This window comes from Canis aureus, chromosome X, assembly GCF_053574225.1.
Source record: "Canis aureus isolate CA01 chromosome X, VMU_Caureus_v.1.0, whole genome shotgun sequence".
In the NCBI taxonomy this organism is placed as follows: Eukaryota; Metazoa; Chordata; class Mammalia; order Carnivora; family Canidae; genus Canis; species Canis aureus.
Genome location: NC_135649.1, coordinates 83608219 through 83625653, shown reverse-complemented (window position 1 = coordinate 83625653; position 17435 = coordinate 83608219). Strand labels below are relative to the sequence as shown.

Here is a 17435-nt window from a genome sequence, read left to right as displayed (position 1 = left end):
GGCTCTAAACAACTGTTGGACTGAGGAAGATCATGACTGTTCAGACTTTAAAGTTTTTATGAAAATATTTGGCTGAGAACATCTGTAGAGGAAAAGCCCCTTTCCCACTCCACCCTGCTCCCCCTCGTGCCTGGTCTGCTTGTCCCAAGGCTGCCTACCTTTAAGAAGAGAGTGGGCTCTGGGTTGTTGGTTAGATAGAGCAGGCTCACCACAGGCTCTACCAGGACTGTAGAGCTGCCCACGCTCGTCCTTGGTCTTGACTGAGTACTCCAGACAGCTGAAAGCGCCAATCAGACTGGCTACCTGGTGTTTGAGGATGCCAATCCTACCTCTCCCTCAGCCAGCCAGAAGCCCAACTTTTCTCCCACTTGGAAATAGACCCCTCGTTCCTTCATTCAAACCTGGGTACTGGGAATAGTATAACCTATCCTGGAACTTGGCCTGGCACTCATCACAGCCTGCCCCACATCTGCTGCCTCCTGGGCCAGCTCCAGACCCCAGGCACAGTGTATGCCCTTGTCCACCTCCATCCTGTGATTATATTTTTTTCCCTTGGCCTACTCTGCTTGGGTGACTTCATCCTTCCATACTTCCTTTTTATTCCCCTCCAGGACACTGGGGACTGAAGTGCTTTACCTCTGGCATCTATTTAGTGGTGATGCTAACTGTTTAAGTGGAGAGGTTTTCCCACCAGAGATACTTTTTCCATTACTGCTGCTCCAGAGTACCCCACACCTCTGTCCACCATTGCTACCATCTGAGACTTGAACAAAAACTTCCTCTGCTCCCTTTCTCTACTATCCCAGCTCTTTGTCCATGATCTATCTCCCCCATTACAGCTCTTGATTCTCCAGACACTTCTGTCCCTTTGTTCAGCACCCCAGCTCCTGGATCCCCTTTACTACCTTACTCATACCTGAAACACCAAGAACAGCTTCATCAAGAACCCCTGAATCCTGGTTGCATTTTAGCTCCCCAATGTGTGCCATTTTCTGTCATGTTTGGCTACCATTGTAACACCAACAAGATGGAAGACGAGGGTTAGTGGGCAGGATTTGTGTCACTTCACTGAGCCCGCCCCCTGCACCCAGCAGGCATGAAGGAAAGGATGGTACGTGGTTTTCTCTTTTCTTGGCCTAGAGCTGTTTGCCACCAAATACTTGCCACAGCAATCCTTGAGTGCTTACTATGTGCCAGGCACTATTCTAGGCATTGGAGACAGCAATGGATCAAAAAAATCCCTGCCTTGGGTGTGTGTTGGGGAAGGAGGGGGGTGCTGCTTATGTTCTGCTAGGGTGAGACCCAGAATAGACAAACACAAGTAAATTGTAAGAAGTTAACTGGTATCATTCGAAAGGACCAGGCCTGGGGGGTCTAGAATGTTGGGGGTGCAGGTAGGCATTTTTAATGCAGGTAGGGAATTCAGGGTAGGCTTCATGAAGGTGACATTGAAGTAAAGACTTAAGTGGAGGTATTAAGCATGTGGGTATCTAGAATATACTAGGCAGGGGGAACAGCAAGTGCAAAGTCCCTGGGGCTGGATTGTGGCTGCTTTATTCAGAAACAGCTAGAACGAAACGAATATGTCTGGAGTGAGACAAAGAAGGGTAGGAAATGAGAATGAAGTCAGAGAAATGATGGACCTGATGGTCTAGCCCACGGTGGACTTTAGTCCTTGTCAAGTATTTCCGCTCCCATCGTGCTCTGGTAAATCCTCCCTAGTATGAATCTACCAGTGTGATCAAGGCTGCCATAAAACGAAGCCCAGAAGAGGCGGGGAAGCTGGTTTTGGACTGGGGTACAGTGTAAAGATTAAAGATGTCCCAGAAGGCCTGCCAAAAGCTGCCGCCATTTGAGCTGGGCTTGTTGATAGAGTTTTCCAGGCATAGAGCTGTGAGGGATTTAGGTATGCTGTCAGTGCTTTACACACACAGGCATGCAATAAATGAAACAGAAAACCGCAGACCTGGGAAGAGCCACGGGGGCGGGGGGACGACTCTGGCAGGCAAGTGTTAGCTGAGAGGTAGCAGGAAAGAAAACCCAAAACCGGGTGCATACGCAAACGCTCGTGTGAAGCGGTAAAGAGGTCTCCCGACCTAAAGTCTCAAGCATGCGCACTAACGCACCTTCCCCTCTAAAGGTCCGCCTTTCCTCTTTTCTCAGCCTAAGCTCCGCCTCGGGAGTCTTGTAAAGGGAAAATGGGAGGGGCCAGAGGCGGGACTAAAGGCGATTGAACGCTCTTTTGGCCAATCATCTTGTGGAATATTCGGCCTATAGTGAGAGAGGCGTTCAGAACAAAAAGAAATGCCCGCCTCCGGCGCTGAAAACCAATGAAAACCGGGCAGAGGCGGGGGTGTGGGGGGCAGTGAATCACGCCTCTCCAGCTTAGCCACGCCCTTCATTCTTGCGCGGCCTCACCCCAGGGGGCAAATCCGATTGGCTGGACGACAACCTCAAAGGGCGGGGCCGCACACGTTTACAGTGGGAATGAGCTAGCGGAGGGGGGGGGAAGCTGGGCGGGGTTAGACTCTGTCCTATTTAAGGTGGTAAAGGCAAATGATTCTCCAGGTTGCTTCTCCTAGAAAAGTCATCTTCTCGCGAACCTTTAAAATTCCTGCCTTCTGAGGCAGCTCAAGGGACTCAAACTGACAGTCTCATCAGTCTTTTTCTTCCTTGCAAAAGTCCCGTTTGCCACCATGGGGATGTACCAAGTGAGACCAAGTAGGGGGACCGAGTGGTGACCGGCACGCTGATTACTGGCTGCTGCCCACTTCGGTGGGCTAGCAAACTTCTAGCGAAATCGGGACTGAGTACTAAACAACCTCTACACTTCCCCCTGGCGCCGTTCCAGGGCTGGCGCCACATTCCACGGTGGGCGCGCAATGGCCGCGCCCCCTCCCGGTGCGGACGGGTCTTTTGGTACATGCAGTCCGAGGTGAGTCCCCTCCTTCCCACTTCAGCCTTTTCGGCGCGTGCGTGCGCATGCGCGGAGCGCGGCGCGCGCGGCGGTTGGGCCGTTGGGTGTTCGGCCCTGGGATCCGCCGCATCTCCGCAAGCAGTCGGCTCTGAGCCGCGAGCCGCCGTGAGCTCTCGGATTCGAGCGGGCGCCAGCGAGCCCGGGGGCATCGCCCGCAGCGGCCAAGCTCATGGCCGGCTGAGCGGGACGCCGCCTCCGCCTCAGCCACCGCCGCCGCCGCCGCCTCCTCCTCCTCAGCCGGCGGCGGCCCGGGCCCAGCAGCCATGGCCGAAGACTACTGGGACGGGCGCCTGCGGCGAACAGGAGGAGAAGGAGGTCGCGCGGCCTCATCCCGGGCCGCCGCCCCAGGCGCCGCCGCGCCGGCCCCGCGGCGCTGAGGTTGCTCGCGCGCCCCCGCCGGTGAGCGCGTCCGCGAGACGTGGGGTGGGGGCTGCCCTTCCTCTTGCAGAACCAACCCAGACCCCGGGCGGTGCCCAGGGGTCTGGGCTGCACAGCTGGCATGTGCCCCCTCCCCCAGCGAATTTCCCAGAGTGCACCGGGGCAAGGGTCATTCGGGGCCTCCCTGACCTTGGCCCCGCCCTGGGCCCGGTCTGGGAGCTGGGGATGGGCAGCCCTGTGGGTGCTAATGGGGAGCAGGGTGATCAAAAGACCAAAAGATGTGGAAGTGGGTGGTGAAAGGCTCAAGGTTTGCTAATGGCTTGAGCTTTGGAGGGGTCGGAGCCGGTGATAATAAGTCTTACCGCTGTGTAGGGCTTGACGCCCAGCGTATGCTAACCGGGGGGTGGGCAGTGGGTGGCCCCGACGGTGTGTGATAGGGGAGAGCATGTCAGAGGAATGCTGAGGTATGCAAACGGAGTTATAGGTGCAGAGAGACCCCGTGTGTGTTAATGGGGGATAAGGTGGTAGAGATAGCAGGAGGTATGCTAATAGGATCAGAGTTCTGAAGCCCTATGTGTGGTAATGAGCGTTCAGGATGGTGTTAATACTATGTATTTGTCCATGAGGGACTGCAGCGTGTGGGTCTGGAGAGTGCTCCTGGAGGTCAGGATAGTGGAAGAACTCGGAGCGTTGAGAGTGTGCTAATGGGGGTCATAGCTGTAGAGGGTATGTTCCTGTGTTTATAATAAAGGTCTGGGTAGTATGAGGCCCAGTATATTGCTAATGGGGACAGAGTGGTGGAAGACCTGAGCTGTGTTACTGGGTATCAGAAATCGGTCTATGTGGAGTGGGAGGGCACAGTGGTGAGGGAAATGTCTTAGCACTGTAAGAGGTTCAGTCTATTAAGGGTTAAGATGGTGTGAAGTTAGTGTGTATCGATGAGGACAAGGGTTATGAGATTCTGGGATGCGATAAGGGACAGTTATGTATGAAATTCTAATGACAGTTGATATGGGTTTAGAGCCTTAGAGGTGCTTAAATGTGTGCCATCAGGGGAAGAGTCAGCAGTATGAGGTCTGGAAAATGCTAGTGAGTGTCAGAACATTGCGAAGACAGTATGTGTTTGTGTCCACGGGGAACTGGGGTGTGTTGAGGTTCCAAAGGGTGCAGTAAGGAGGATCGGGGTCATGAAGGGAACAGGCCTAACTGTGGAGGAGTTGAAGCAAAGAGAAATTAAGGACAGGAATATGTGAAGGTCTAGGTGTGGTAAAGTGGATTTAGAACGATGGAGGGCTGAAGTGTACTAATGGGGCTCCAGGCTGAATGAAGACCTGTGTGCGCTAATGAGGGTCAGGCCATTATAGAACAGTGTTTGTGTGTCCATGGGGAATGGGGCTGAGTAAGGGTTCAGGATGTGCTAATAGGGAGTACTGTGTGAGTTCCAGTGTGTGTTAATAGAGGTCAGGGTGAAGTGAAGGTCCAGCTTGTGCTGACAGGAAGTGGTGGGGACAGGGTAGTGTAGAAGGATCAGAATATGTGTTTAATGATGGTTATAGCCGTGGAGGGGTCTGAGTGTGGGCAAAAACAGGTCAGGGATTGGCAAGTTTCACTTTGTGTTAATGAGATTCAGGGGAGTGTGAAGGTCCAGTGAGTGCTAATGTGGGTCAGCTGTAGAGGGTCCCAAGTGCGTGTTAATAGGGGTCAGAATCATGCACGGGGAACAGTGTGTTAATGGGGGTAAGTGCTTTGGAGAAGCAAACAGGCGGCTGGGCCTGGGAGGCATCCAAGAATGTGGGGTGGTAAGGGTTAAACTAGAGGGGCCCGAGCATATTCAAACAGAATTCTCTGCTCTTTGGGGGCTCTGTATGCTGATGGGGGTTGGAAATAAATGGAGAAATTGCAGGTGCTGAAAGTTAGAATGCAGGGAGGCCTTCTTGAGGGTCCAATATGTGCTTACGGGAGTTTGGACAGGCTGAGGGTGATGTGTTCTTGGTGGGAGTGAGTAAATGTAATGGCTATGTCCTCAGTGGTCAGTGTGGTGTGAAGTGATGAGTGCCCTTGCGTGTGAGAGTATTCTGAGGATGGGGGTATGTCCTCAGGGGTCAGGAAGGACATATGCCCTTTTTTGGTGGAGTTGTGTATCCAATTTCTTGTTCCCTCCCTCACTATTCTAAAATCTAAAAAGCTCAGAAGATGCAAATAATAACATCTAAAAGTTTTATTGTATATTAATGTTCAAGTGTCTCTGTTCACAAAGGTCTGCCCAGGGCACCCCTGCTAGGAATGTTGCGTGATAAGCAGGTTTTGTATCCTGTCTTCCTAAAATCCCCAAAAAACTGAACTCTGGAACATGTCCAGCCCTTGGAGTTTCCAGTTAGAGGTCATGGACCCTGGCTCCTTCTGGCTCCCTCCTCATCTTCCATCCAGCCCTACTTACCGTCCCCCCAGATGTCCCATTCCCTGCCACAACAGGCAAAGCGACTGGGTATTTGTACCATGGATGCAAGACTGCCTTTGGGGGCTGGCCATGCTTCTTCAGCTTCAGGTCCAGTGTGTGGCCTACTGGGTCAGGATTTTTGTTGTTATTCTGGGTTCTCTGAATGGACCTCATCTTCTTTACTGGGGTCTTTCTGCTAGGCTGGCCCCTCCTGGGGGTGGTGAGGTCAGGTAGGCGGAAGCAGGGTGTAGGGACCAGTGAGGTAAGCACCTGATTTCAAGGTAACAGATGACCCACTTCTCTCCTCGAATCTAGCCTCAGCCCCACCTTCCTACCTTCCCACCTTCCCACCTCCTATCTAGCTCTACTTCCCTTGGGCCCAGGGCCATCGTAGGCCCTGCTGTGAGTCCAGATGGTTCCTAGGCCAGGTCTTTCCCCCTCCTTGTTGGCCTAGAGCCCAGGAGGAAGCAGAAGAAGGCCAGCCTAAGCCTTTTGGTGGCCCTGTTCCCTCCAGCAGCCCCATCTAGGTCATCTTCCTGCCGATGCCAGTGTCCCTGGGCCACCTTTTCTGGAGTTGTTCACGAAGAGCCAACTTTACCCTGCCCATCCTGGTAGAGATTGGTCTTAGGCCCTCAGTACCCTGATTCATTAATTTCTGCCATAAGCAATTTTTGAGCATCTACTCTGTGTCAGTCACTGTTCCAGGTCCTCAGGATATAGCCGTGACCTAAACAGAAATCTACCCTGGCGGAGCTGATCTTCTAGTTATGGCGGTGAGGAGACAGACAGTTAAGAATACAGAAACCAATAAATAGATGGTGTCATTTCTGAGGAGGTGATAAGTGCTGGGGGGGGGGGTAATTTGACAAAGAGAGGGAGCTCAGTGTAGTTGAGATTTTAAATAGGGTTATTTGTGCAGGGTTATCCATTAAAAAGGTGATATTTGAACAATGGTCCGAAGAAGGCGAGGGAGTGAGCTATTTTGAAATCTGGGGGAGGGGTATTCCACATACCAGGAATAGCCAGTGCAAAGGCCCTGAGGTAGGACTGCTGGGTGTGGTTGCAGACCAGCAACTAGCAATGATTGAGGGGGAGGTGAGGCCAAAGAGATAATAGGGGTTAATAGGGTAAGACCTAGTGGGCCACCCTTGAGGACTGGGACATTTATTTGGGGTGATAAGGGAGATGTATACTCTCAAGTAGAGGAGAAATGAGACCTGGCTTATAAAAATCTGGGTGGGACCCATAGAGTCCTAACCTGATTGAAACTTTCCAGCAGCCCTCAGGACAGCTGGTATGCTTTGAGATCCATGCCCCCCCACACACAACCCTACCCAGTGGTTGGGTCTAGGCAAGACTCCCCTCTCCATGCACCCCTCACTCAGGTAGACCAGTGGGGTAGTCCACTTAGTCACCATGACAATGGTTGTTAGGGAAGGTAGGAGCGTCCTTGTGGTTGTGGGGAGCATTCTGCCCTGGCAGTTGGGGGTGATGTGGGGCTGGTGCCGGCGAAACATGCCATTCTATGGGCATGCCCGGGGCCGTATTGGTGGCCCTTCGGTCCTGGGCGAGCCTCTCGCCCCATCCACAGCTGGGTCCATCATTGCCGCTGCACCTGAGAAGGCCTGCTGTGGAGGCCTCTGCTCCCACAGTGAGGCTGCCCCCATAGAGGCCAACACTTCACCGGTTGGGCCCTTACCCTCAGCCAGCCACCCAAGCCTCAATACCCAGGTGTGCTACTTAGGAGCAGGGTCCCCAGGGGCTGGTGGGAGGTACTGACAAGGGTCCCCATCTATGGCAGGTTTCTAGGATTCCCGAGCGGGTCCAGGGCTCAACAGTGGTTGGGTGGGCACTGATACAAATCCATGTCAGTGTGCCTCACTAAGTTGTCTTGGGTTTTAAGGGTACCCTTTAGTAATGGGTACTAACATGGGACCCATTCCCATCTCTATCCCCTGCTCAGGTCGCCATGGATCGGATGAAGAAGATCAAGCGGCAGCTGTCGATGACACTCCGAGGGGGCCGAAGTGCGGACAAGACCAATGGTGCCCCTGAACAGATAGGCCTGGATGAGAGTGGGGGTGGCGGTGGCACTGACCTTGGAGAGGTACCCACTCGTGCCGCTCCTGGGGAACCTCGCTCTGGACGGGGCCCACTCAGCTCTGCACCAGGTAGGTCCACCGACCACTCCTGCCCCCCGAGTCTGGCCCCCAGGTGCTGCCTCCCAGCCGAGCTCCCCCTTAGACTTGTGCTATTTCCGTTTTCCTTTCTCCATTTTCTCTCCTTTCCCTGCCATCTTCTCCACACTCTCTCTGTCCATCTGTGTCCCTTTCCTTGGCTTTGTGCCCAGGCCTCAGGGGGAGAAAGAGTGCCCTGCCTGCTGCAGCTGCCCCAACCTTCCCTTTGCCCTTCTCCTGCACTCTGCACCCCCTTAGGCCTATTGGTGCCTGCCTTCCCAGGGCCTTTGGCTACTCTGCCACTGCCTGCCTTCTGGCCCTGGGCCAGCACCAGTCTCAGCTCACCCCTGGAATGGGGTGCTCCACTAGGTGACTATTGTCCCTCCACCCCTATCCAACCAGTCTCGACCTGTCTGAATTTCCCTGGGCCTTGCCTCCCTCTCCCTGAGGGACTCCAGGCTGCTCTGGGGGCTTGTGTGTACATGTGTGATGAGGGAATGTGTTCTGCTGGGGAGGGGGGTTCCTGGGGCTCCAGACCTCAACTGGTCTGCCCTCCTCCCCCTGTCCTCACTACCAGAGATTGTACATGAGGACTTGAAGATGGGGTCTGATGGGGAAAGTGACCAGGCTTCAGCCACGTCCTCGGATGAGGTGCAGTCGCCAGTGAGGGTGCGCATGCGCAACCATCCCCCACGCAAGATCTCCACTGAGGTGCTTAACCCCCTATCTGGCTGGTGGTGGGGCTAGAAAAGAGGGTTCAACCTGGGGAGGTGGAGCTCATGGCCCTTTTTCTCACCTGTCTTGCCTGCTAGGACATCAACAAGCGCCTGTCACTACCAGCCGACATCCGGCTGCCTGAGGGCTACCTTGAGAAGCTGACCCTCAATAGCCCCATCTTCGACAAGCCCCTTAGCCGCCGCCTCCGCCGCGTCAGCCTAGTGAGCATCTCCTGTTCTGGTCCTCTTCCCCGCCCCCCACAGCTTCTCCCCCACCTCCACCCCACTTCTCTCCCCAGCCAGTCCCCTCCTGTGAGCCTGCTTCAGCCTACCCCTTTACCCCACAGTCTGAGATTGGCTTTGGGAAACTGGAGACCTACATCAAGCTGGACAAGCTGGGCGAGGTGAGAGACAGTCACAGGGCCTGTGGTGGGGATAGGGGTCTGTGAGAACTTCCTGCAGCCTCAAGCTCCTCTCCTATCACTCTTCCCCACACCCCAGGGTACCTATGCCACCGTCTACAAAGGCAAAAGCAAGCTCACAGACAACCTTGTAGCACTCAAGGAGATCAGACTGGAACACGAAGAGGGGGCACCCTGCACCGCCATCCGGGAAGGTACAGACACCCAGGAAGGCTGTCCCAGGCTTCCCAGGCTCTCCCCATGGCACATTATCATGCGCGTGTGTGCACACATACACACATGCCCCATAGTGAGAACAGAGACTGGGGCTTTGCGGACTTCCCTCCTGACACTCCGGGCTTCAGGAGAAAGTGCCCATCATGCAAATATTTAGATAATAAGATAACCAGGAATCTGTTCCTGTTTGGAGAAGAGGCCAAGGAATTAGAGAGCAGGGTACTTGCCTTGGTTCTGAGAGCACCCGTGAAGATGCTCACCAATTTCCTTGACACAACAATTTCTAGTCATAATATCACATGGAATGAACCTGAATTGCATAGGTATTATGTGTGCAAACTCAGTTTCACACAAAGCTGCAGGCCTCTGTAGTGAGGGAAATCAGTACAGAAATAAAAAACAAGTTGTGAAAATCTAATGTCACATAAAACTGGGGCTGCAGTCCCAGGTTCTTGCTCCACGCTCTTCTCTGAGCCTTAGTTTCCACATCTGGAACATAAGGAAACACCTTGGTATTAGGTGGGAAAGAGCCAATGGCTCTCCATCAGCCCAGAGTGCTCAGGGAAACAAGGAAACCCTGGGCTCATCCCTGTCTGGTCCTTGCTCTCACTTCTATCCTGAGGGTGAGGTCCTGACTCTTCCCCATCTCACCCTCATGCTTCCTGCAGTGTCCCTGCTCAAGGACCTCAAACACGCCAACATCGTCACACTACATGACATCATCCACACGGAGAAGTCCCTCACCCTTGTCTTTGAGTACCTGGTAAGGTTGGGTGGCAGTGAGTCCTGGGGGGAAGATGAGGATATGGCCACTATCTCCTCTTCTTTCCACTATCTCCTCTTCTCTCCTCAGGACAAGGACCTGAAGCAGTACCTGGATGACTGTGGGAACGTCATCAACATGCACAACGTGAAAGTGGGTGTGGGGCAGGAAGCAGGGGCACATGGGGGCCCCCACTCACCCACTCCACCCCACAAAATCCCAGAAACAGACTTTTCCCGTTTGGCTTTTTTTGCTGGGAGCCCTTGGAGGGCATTGGGACCCTGTCCTCTTTTGTGAGATAAGGCTCTGAGCTCAGTGTCTGTGTTTGGGAGGGGGAACAGTATCTGCTGGGGGTCAGGCTACTGGATACCCTTTGACCTCTCCCTGCCCTTCCTGGGTCCTAGCTGTTCCTGTTCCAGCTGCTCCGTGGCCTGGCCTACTGCCACCGGCAGAAGGTGCTACACCGAGACCTCAAGCCCCAAAACCTGCTTATCAATGAGAGAGGAGAGCTGAAGCTGGCGGATTTCGGTACCCTGGCCTCCCCCTTCCTCCCAGTGATCCCCCAGCCTTACCCTCTTGTTTTCCCCCTTCCTCATGACCACCTCATCTCAGTTCCTTTCAGCTTTTCTGAGCTTTGCTTCAGACGCCCTTAGTCCCCAGCTCTACTGTCCCCCAGACTGCCTGGGACCTACTCAATTCCAGCTGCCCCTTCTCTCAACCCTTCAGGCCTGGCCCGAGCTAAGTCAATTCCAACGAAGACCTACTCCAACGAGGTGGTGACACTGTGGTACCGGCCCCCCGACATCCTGCTTGGCTCCACAGACTACTCTACCCAGATTGACATGTGGTAAGGACATGTGGAAGTGTGGCAGGAGCCAGTGTGCTGAAGGGGGTGGCTCGTCACAGCAGCCAACCAGCTGACCGCCTCCCCTGTTCACTGTGTTCTCCCTGCTTAGGGGTGTGGGCTGCATCTTCTATGAGATGGCCACGGGCCGGCCCCTCTTCCCAGGCTCCACAGTGGAGGAACAGCTGCACTTCATCTTCCGCATCTTGGGTGAGGATGGTTGAGCCCACTAGGAGCCATGTAGACATTTAGAGGTGCCCTGTGAACACTTAAGAGTAATTTTTCTTCCCTACCAGGAACCCCAACTGAAGAGACGTGGCCAGGCATTCTGTCCAACGAAGAGTTCAAGACATACAACTACCCCAAGTATCGAGCCGAGGCCCTTTTGAGCCATGCACCCCGGTGAGGCTCATGGCAGGGGGTGGGGGGGGGCTGTTAAGGACCAGAATGCCCAAACTCAATTTAAAGCAGGTCCTCTTGTCCTTGCGATAGACTTGACAGTGATGGGGCTGACCTCCTTACCAAGCTGCTGCAGGTAAGCCCACCCTCCTGGGCCAGCCTTGGGGGTTAGGGGATCCTAGGTGTGGGGAGACAGGGAGCTCCAGGGGGAGGGTCTGGGGTGGGGAGGAAGAGAGGCCTACTTGTTGAAGGTGTCAATACACCACCAGTGCTGCCACCGCCCCTGCCCCTATCCCTCTTTCCCCTACTCAGTTTGAAGGTCGCAATCGGATCTCCGCGGAGGATGCCATGAAACATCCATTCTTCCTCAGTCTGGGGGAGCGGATCCACAAACTTCCTGACAGTGAGTGGAACTGGTAGGGGGGTGTGGGGAACAAGACATGGGGCAGATTGTGCAGGGCTCTGGCTAGGTCATCTCTGAGGGGGCACACCCTTGTTCACAAGTGTGGTGTGTTTATTACAAAAACTATTTAGCTTTCAGTTACTTTTTACCTTTCATGGAAATTTTTAAATCTACATGAAAATAGATGCAACATCACTTTCCCTTTTTTTTGTAAATAATTTTTTATAAAATACATATTGAGGGATCCCTGGGTGGCTCAGCAGTTTAGCGCCTGCCTTTGGCCCAGGGCGTGATCTTGGAGTCCTGGGATCAAGTCCCACATTGGGCTCCCTGCAAGGAGCCTGCTTCTCCCTCTGCCTGTGTCTCTGCCTCTCTTTCTCTTTCTCTCATGAATTTATTTCTCTAAATAAAATCTTTAAAAAAAATACATATTGAGAAATGCACAGGTCATAAGTATACACAGCACAGTGAATTTTCACAAACTAAACACACCCATGTAACTGGCATACAGGTCAAGAAATAGGATGTGAGGGTACCTGAGTGGCTCAGTTGGTTAAGATCTGCCTTCAGCTCAGGTCATGATCCCAGGGTCCTGGGATCAAGTCCCATATTGAGCTCCCTGCTCAATGGGGAGTCTGCTCCTCCCTCTCCCTCTGCCCCTCCTTCAGCTTGTGCTTTCTCCTCATTGCTCTCTTGCTCATTCTCACACATGAATTTATTAAATCTTTAAAAAAGGAGAGAAAAAATATGAAAGGATATGAGAAGCTCCCTTGAAGTGCCCTCTTGTTTGCTTTAGGTATTCCTAGCCTCTTCTTAAGGGTTACCCCTATTTGGACTTTTTTTTTAAGATTTTATTTATTTATTCATGAGAAGCTGAGAGAGGCAGAGACATAGGCAGAGGGAGAAACAGGCTTCATGGAAGGAGCCCGATGTGGGACTCGATCCCAGGACCCCGGGATCACAACCTGAGCCAAAGGCAGATGCTCAACCACTAAGCCACCCAGGTATCCCCACTAGTTGGATTTCTAACAGCATAGATAAGTTTTCGCCATCCTTGTACTCTACAGAAATGGAATCACACAGGGTATTCTCTTTTTATACTTGATTTAAAAAAAAAGATTTATTTATTTATTTTAGAGAGGACAAGAGTGAGCAAGCAAGTGGAGGGGAAGAGGGAGAGAAATCCTCAAACGAACTCCCAGCTAAGCATGGAGCCCAACTGGGTCTTGATCCTAGGATCCTGAGATCGTGACCTGAGCCGAAACCAAGAGTTGGACACTTAACTGACTGAGCCACCAGGCACTCTAAAGATTTATTTATTTTAGAGGGAGAAAGAGAGAGTAGGCAGTGGGGAGGGACATAAATATAAGGAAAGAATCTTAAACAGTCTCCATGCTGAGCACACACCCAACACGGGGCTCAATTTCAGGACCCTGAGATCAGGACCTGAACCAAAACCAAGGGTCTGATGCTAAACTGACTGTGCCACCCAAGTGCCCCTTCATGCCTGATTTAAAAAAACTTCTTAATATGGACACTTTAAAATTATATATATTTAGGGGTGCTTGGCTGATTCAGTCAGTGGAGCTAGGACTCTTGATCTTGGGGTTGTAAGTTTGAGTCTCATGTTGGGTGAAGAGATTACTTGAAAAAAATTAAATAGGGGCCCTTGGGTGGGTCAGTTGGTTAAGCGTCCAGCTCTTGGTTTTGGCTCAGGTCGTGATCTCAGGGTTGTGAGCACCACATCAGTCTCTATGCTCTGCATGGAATCTGCTTGTCCTTCTGCCTCCCTCCTTCCCTCTCTGCCCCTCTCCACACTTCTCTTTCTCTTGCTCACTCGCTTGCTTTCTCTCAAAATCTTATTTTAGAAAATAAATGATACTTATTTATATATTAGATGAAATACTGTGAGTCCCCAAGTACTCTAACATCTCATCAACTTGTGGCCAATCTAGTTTTATCTATATTCCCTCTGATTATTTTGAATCAGATCCCAGATATATCATTCATCTATAAATTTAGCATGTATCTCAAACATTTAATAACTATCGTTATTATAGCTTTAAAAAATTGGCCCACTTCCTGTATCTCCCCAGTGGTTTAGTCTAAATCAAATCCCAGTGTTCATCACCTGGACTCAACAGATGGTAATTGCAACACTGTTATCACACTTGACAAAATTACTGATTTCCTAGTGTCCTGTAATAATCCATATTCCCTAGTTGTAGCTGGTTTGTGTGTAAGGATTATTTGACAGGTGAAAGCCATGCCTCTCAAAGAAAAGGCAATTTTTGGTAATTCCAATAGGGCCATGTGGGCAGTGATCCTGGATGGGCCTATGGGTCATTTTCCATGGTCTGTCTTCTACCCACAGCTACTTCCATATTTGCACTAAAGGAGATCCAGCTACAAAAGGAGGCCAGCCTTCGGTCTTCGTCAATGCCTGACTCGGGTAGGTGTGGCCTCGCCCTCTTTCCCTGCCCCAGCCACCTACTTGCTTACCTACCAACAGCCATCCGCTCTGCTTTCCCCTGCAGGCAGGCCAGCTTTCCGCGTGGTGGACACCGAGTTCTAAGCTGAGTTCTAAGCCACAAACCGAGGCCCCAGCAGGCAGCAGCAGCTGGAGGGATGCCACTCCCCTCACAGGGCAGCCCCCAACTGCATCCTTCTTGCTTGCTGCCTGCCTATCTGCCTGACTCATGCTCGCCTGCCCACATGTTCCCTGCTGCCTGTCCGAACACCCGACCATTGGCCTGTCAGCCCACCCATTGGCCTGTCTGCTGGGTGCTAACAAAGCTCTCATCGCTCCTTCGCCTGGTTTGTCTGTCTGTCTGTCTGTCTCTGTCTCTGTCTCAGTCTCAGTAGTTGCCGGCGGACAGCATGGTTGTGCCAGCCTCCCACACTGAGGCCAGGCCTACCCCTCTTCCCCATCATATCCTCCCCCAGGACCACTGACCGCTACCCGACGGCCAGCCAGGGGTCCGGAGCTAGTCCAGGCTGGGGATCTCGGCTCAGACAGGATCTGGCAATGCCTTGGGTCTGAGGCTTCCCTTGCCTGCTTTCCTGCCTGCCCCACTTGCCTCATGTTGTGTGGGCTTTTTTTTTTGTTTGTTTGTTTCACTCATTGTCGTTTTTTAATTATTTTAAATGAGGTTTTCATTTTTTAAATGCAATATCTCTGTATACAGACTGGCTGGGCCCCACCCCCTGCGTGTGGCCCTCCCACAGTATTTTGTGCAATGAAGCCCCGCTCTCAGCCTTTCCAAGGCAGGGACACAGCCCCTATTTGGAACCCTGACCATCACTAGACCCTGGGGTTGGCTAAGGGAAAGCATGCCTCGACCATTCGCCTTCCTACCCCACCCCACCCCCACCTGCCATCCCCAGCAGCAGGGGGACCTGGGGACTACGGGAGACTCTCTGGGAGGTGGATGAGGTGGGGGGGCCCCCACTCTTTCCCTCCTGCAGTCCCACAGCTGGGGCCTCCTTCCTTCTCAGGGTCTCCTTAGCCCAACCCTCCTGCCCCTGTCCCACTCGGTGCTGTTGAGTAGGGGCCCTGCCAGGAACTGACCAACTCTTCAAGGAGCCATAGTGTGTATATGTGCACAAGCAGGGGCAGAGGGGTGCATGGGGGTCTGTGCCCAGGCATTATCCCCTAACCCCTGGGGAGGGTGAGGCAGGGCAGGGACAGTCTCTGGGGTCAGTCCCAGATGGGTGATTACCTCCCCGTCCTCCACTCTAAACCTGGGGCCCTCAAATGGGGTGGGAGGGCTGGGGTGGGGGCCCTCCTAGTGGGGTTTGGGGGGTTGGGTTCCTGAATGCACCATAATCGCTGTATGAAATATTAAAAAGTCTAAAGTGAAAAACCTGATTGCAAGTCCCTGCAGGGGTGGGGGTGGGCTCAGTCCAAGGTGAGTTCTAGGACCTTGGAGAATTCATACCTGGCCCCCGACATCTAGGAGAGCACTGAGATGGGCCAGGGACATGGCATGACTGAAAGCCATCTGAGGGGTTGCACACACAATAGTGGAACATTTTTGTTGAAGCAGGTAGGGCAGGCTGAAAAGAGGATGAGCTAAGAATCCAGGAGAAGAGTGAGATTTACCCAAGAATATGAGAATGCCAGATAGTGTGGGGACAGGTGTATGTAGAGGGACTGTGAGAGACACTTGGAAGACTCCGTTAAACCAAGAGGTGAGGCAGGGAGGACCAGTATGACCACACATCAGAACTGGACACCATGAGGCAGGCCAGGTGGAGAGAGAGTATGAGAGGAAGGATAGATTTTTGGACCACTGAGTAGGTAGGGGAATCATAATGGATCAAATTCAGGAATGGAGCCACTGATGGATGGAACTGGAAGTTTGGATTATTGGTGTCCAGGGAGTAACAGAAATCCTGAGAAGGATGCAGCGGCTTGTGAGAGGCCAAATAGCACAGCCTAGAACTTGGACTCAAGTGTGAGGATAATGGGGGCTTTGATTACCTTTGTCCTGGGAGTTCTGGCCTCTGTCCCAACATCTGGGCAAAGCCAAGGACAGCTTTTCAAACAGAAGAGGTGGGGGTGGGCAGGGCCAGGCAAATACTGCAGGTAATAAACCTAAGGCTGGTTACTGAAGTCCAGGGGTGGTGGCCCAAGAACTTCTAATCATTCCACTGTGCCCCTGTAAACATTTTGGTGATCTCTCGGTTTGCAGCCTTATGGTTGCATGACAGCTGCCATGTTCCCAGAGATGGGGAAGCAAGCGAGGAAAACCGGACACCCTATTTCCTTGTAATAGGGCTGAACCTTCCACAAACTTCTTAGCAGACTTCTCGAGCCATTCTATGGCTAGAATAAGATGATATGGCCACCTCTGGCAGCAAGGGATGCTGGGAAAATGAGGACCCTGCAAAGGGAGACAGGATTGCCAAACCAAACTTAGAAAGGCTGGAATTTACACATCTGCTCTGGGAAGTGGTAGGGTCATTGCTGTGTGCAGAGGTTGGCCTTTGGAAGGTGAGGAAACCAAACAGTCTAGGCCTGGGAAGGGAGGCCTCTTGAATTGTAGGAAGGACCGGCTATCCAATAAATGGGGAGGGAGAGTCTGCAGAGGGGCAATGAGGAAAGGCAATTCAGAGGACCTGACCAGATTAAGCTGGGCTTCAAAAGCAGCTACTTGCCATGTGCCAGACCAAATTCCATGCCATTATAGAGAACCCTGGATGAAAGGGTTGTTCTCTTTCCCTCCCCAGAATTTACACAACTGAGTTGTAACCCCACGGCTGTTCAGGTCTGGGCCAGGGGCTGGAATCACAGTAATAAAGACAATCCCTGCCCTGTAGAGGTTAACTGAAAAGAGTTATGGTATCTAGTGGATGGGTGGGATTTGAAATTGTTCAGGGAGAGGTGAGGGTATTCTGGACACTCCAGGCCCAGGGAGCTGTGTGCACCAGCCTAGAGGTATAGGAAGGCAAGCTGTGTGGTCTTGCTTATGGGAATGGGTGGTGATAAGTCACTGAACCAGAGCCAGAATCATGAGCCCATCTTGGGGGAGTATGTGGGACGGTCAGGTGGGGCAGCCAACACAGGTAGATAAAGAGAGCCAGAGTGTGAAATGCTAAAGTTATCAACAAGAGGTAGGGCTAGAAGCCTCAGCAGAAAAGGATGGCAGAGCCTAGTGAAGTGGTTCTCAACCAGAGATCTCCACCCCCAGGGAACAC

The 17435-nt window shown here is 52.5% G+C and overlaps 1 protein-coding gene across 1 annotated transcript; it reads left to right on the top strand.

Moving 5' to 3' along the window:
• The first annotated feature begins 2534 nt into the window (after positions 1–2534).
• CDK16 (cyclin dependent kinase 16) lies at positions 2535–14544 on the top strand. The gene is given in 18 exon segments (XM_077888510.1): positions 2535–2935; positions 6486–6524; positions 6526–6565; positions 7756–7963; positions 8547–8680; positions 8782–8907; positions 9033–9089; positions 9187–9301; positions 9992–10086; positions 10177–10239; positions 10491–10614; positions 10813–10933; positions 11043–11140; positions 11227–11332; positions 11423–11465; positions 11642–11732; positions 14107–14184; positions 14270–14544. Coding segments are annotated over 18 exon segments (1629 nt in total). The 5' UTR covers positions 2535–2882; the 3' UTR covers positions 14308–14544.
• Positions 14545–17435: the final 2891 nt, after the last annotated feature.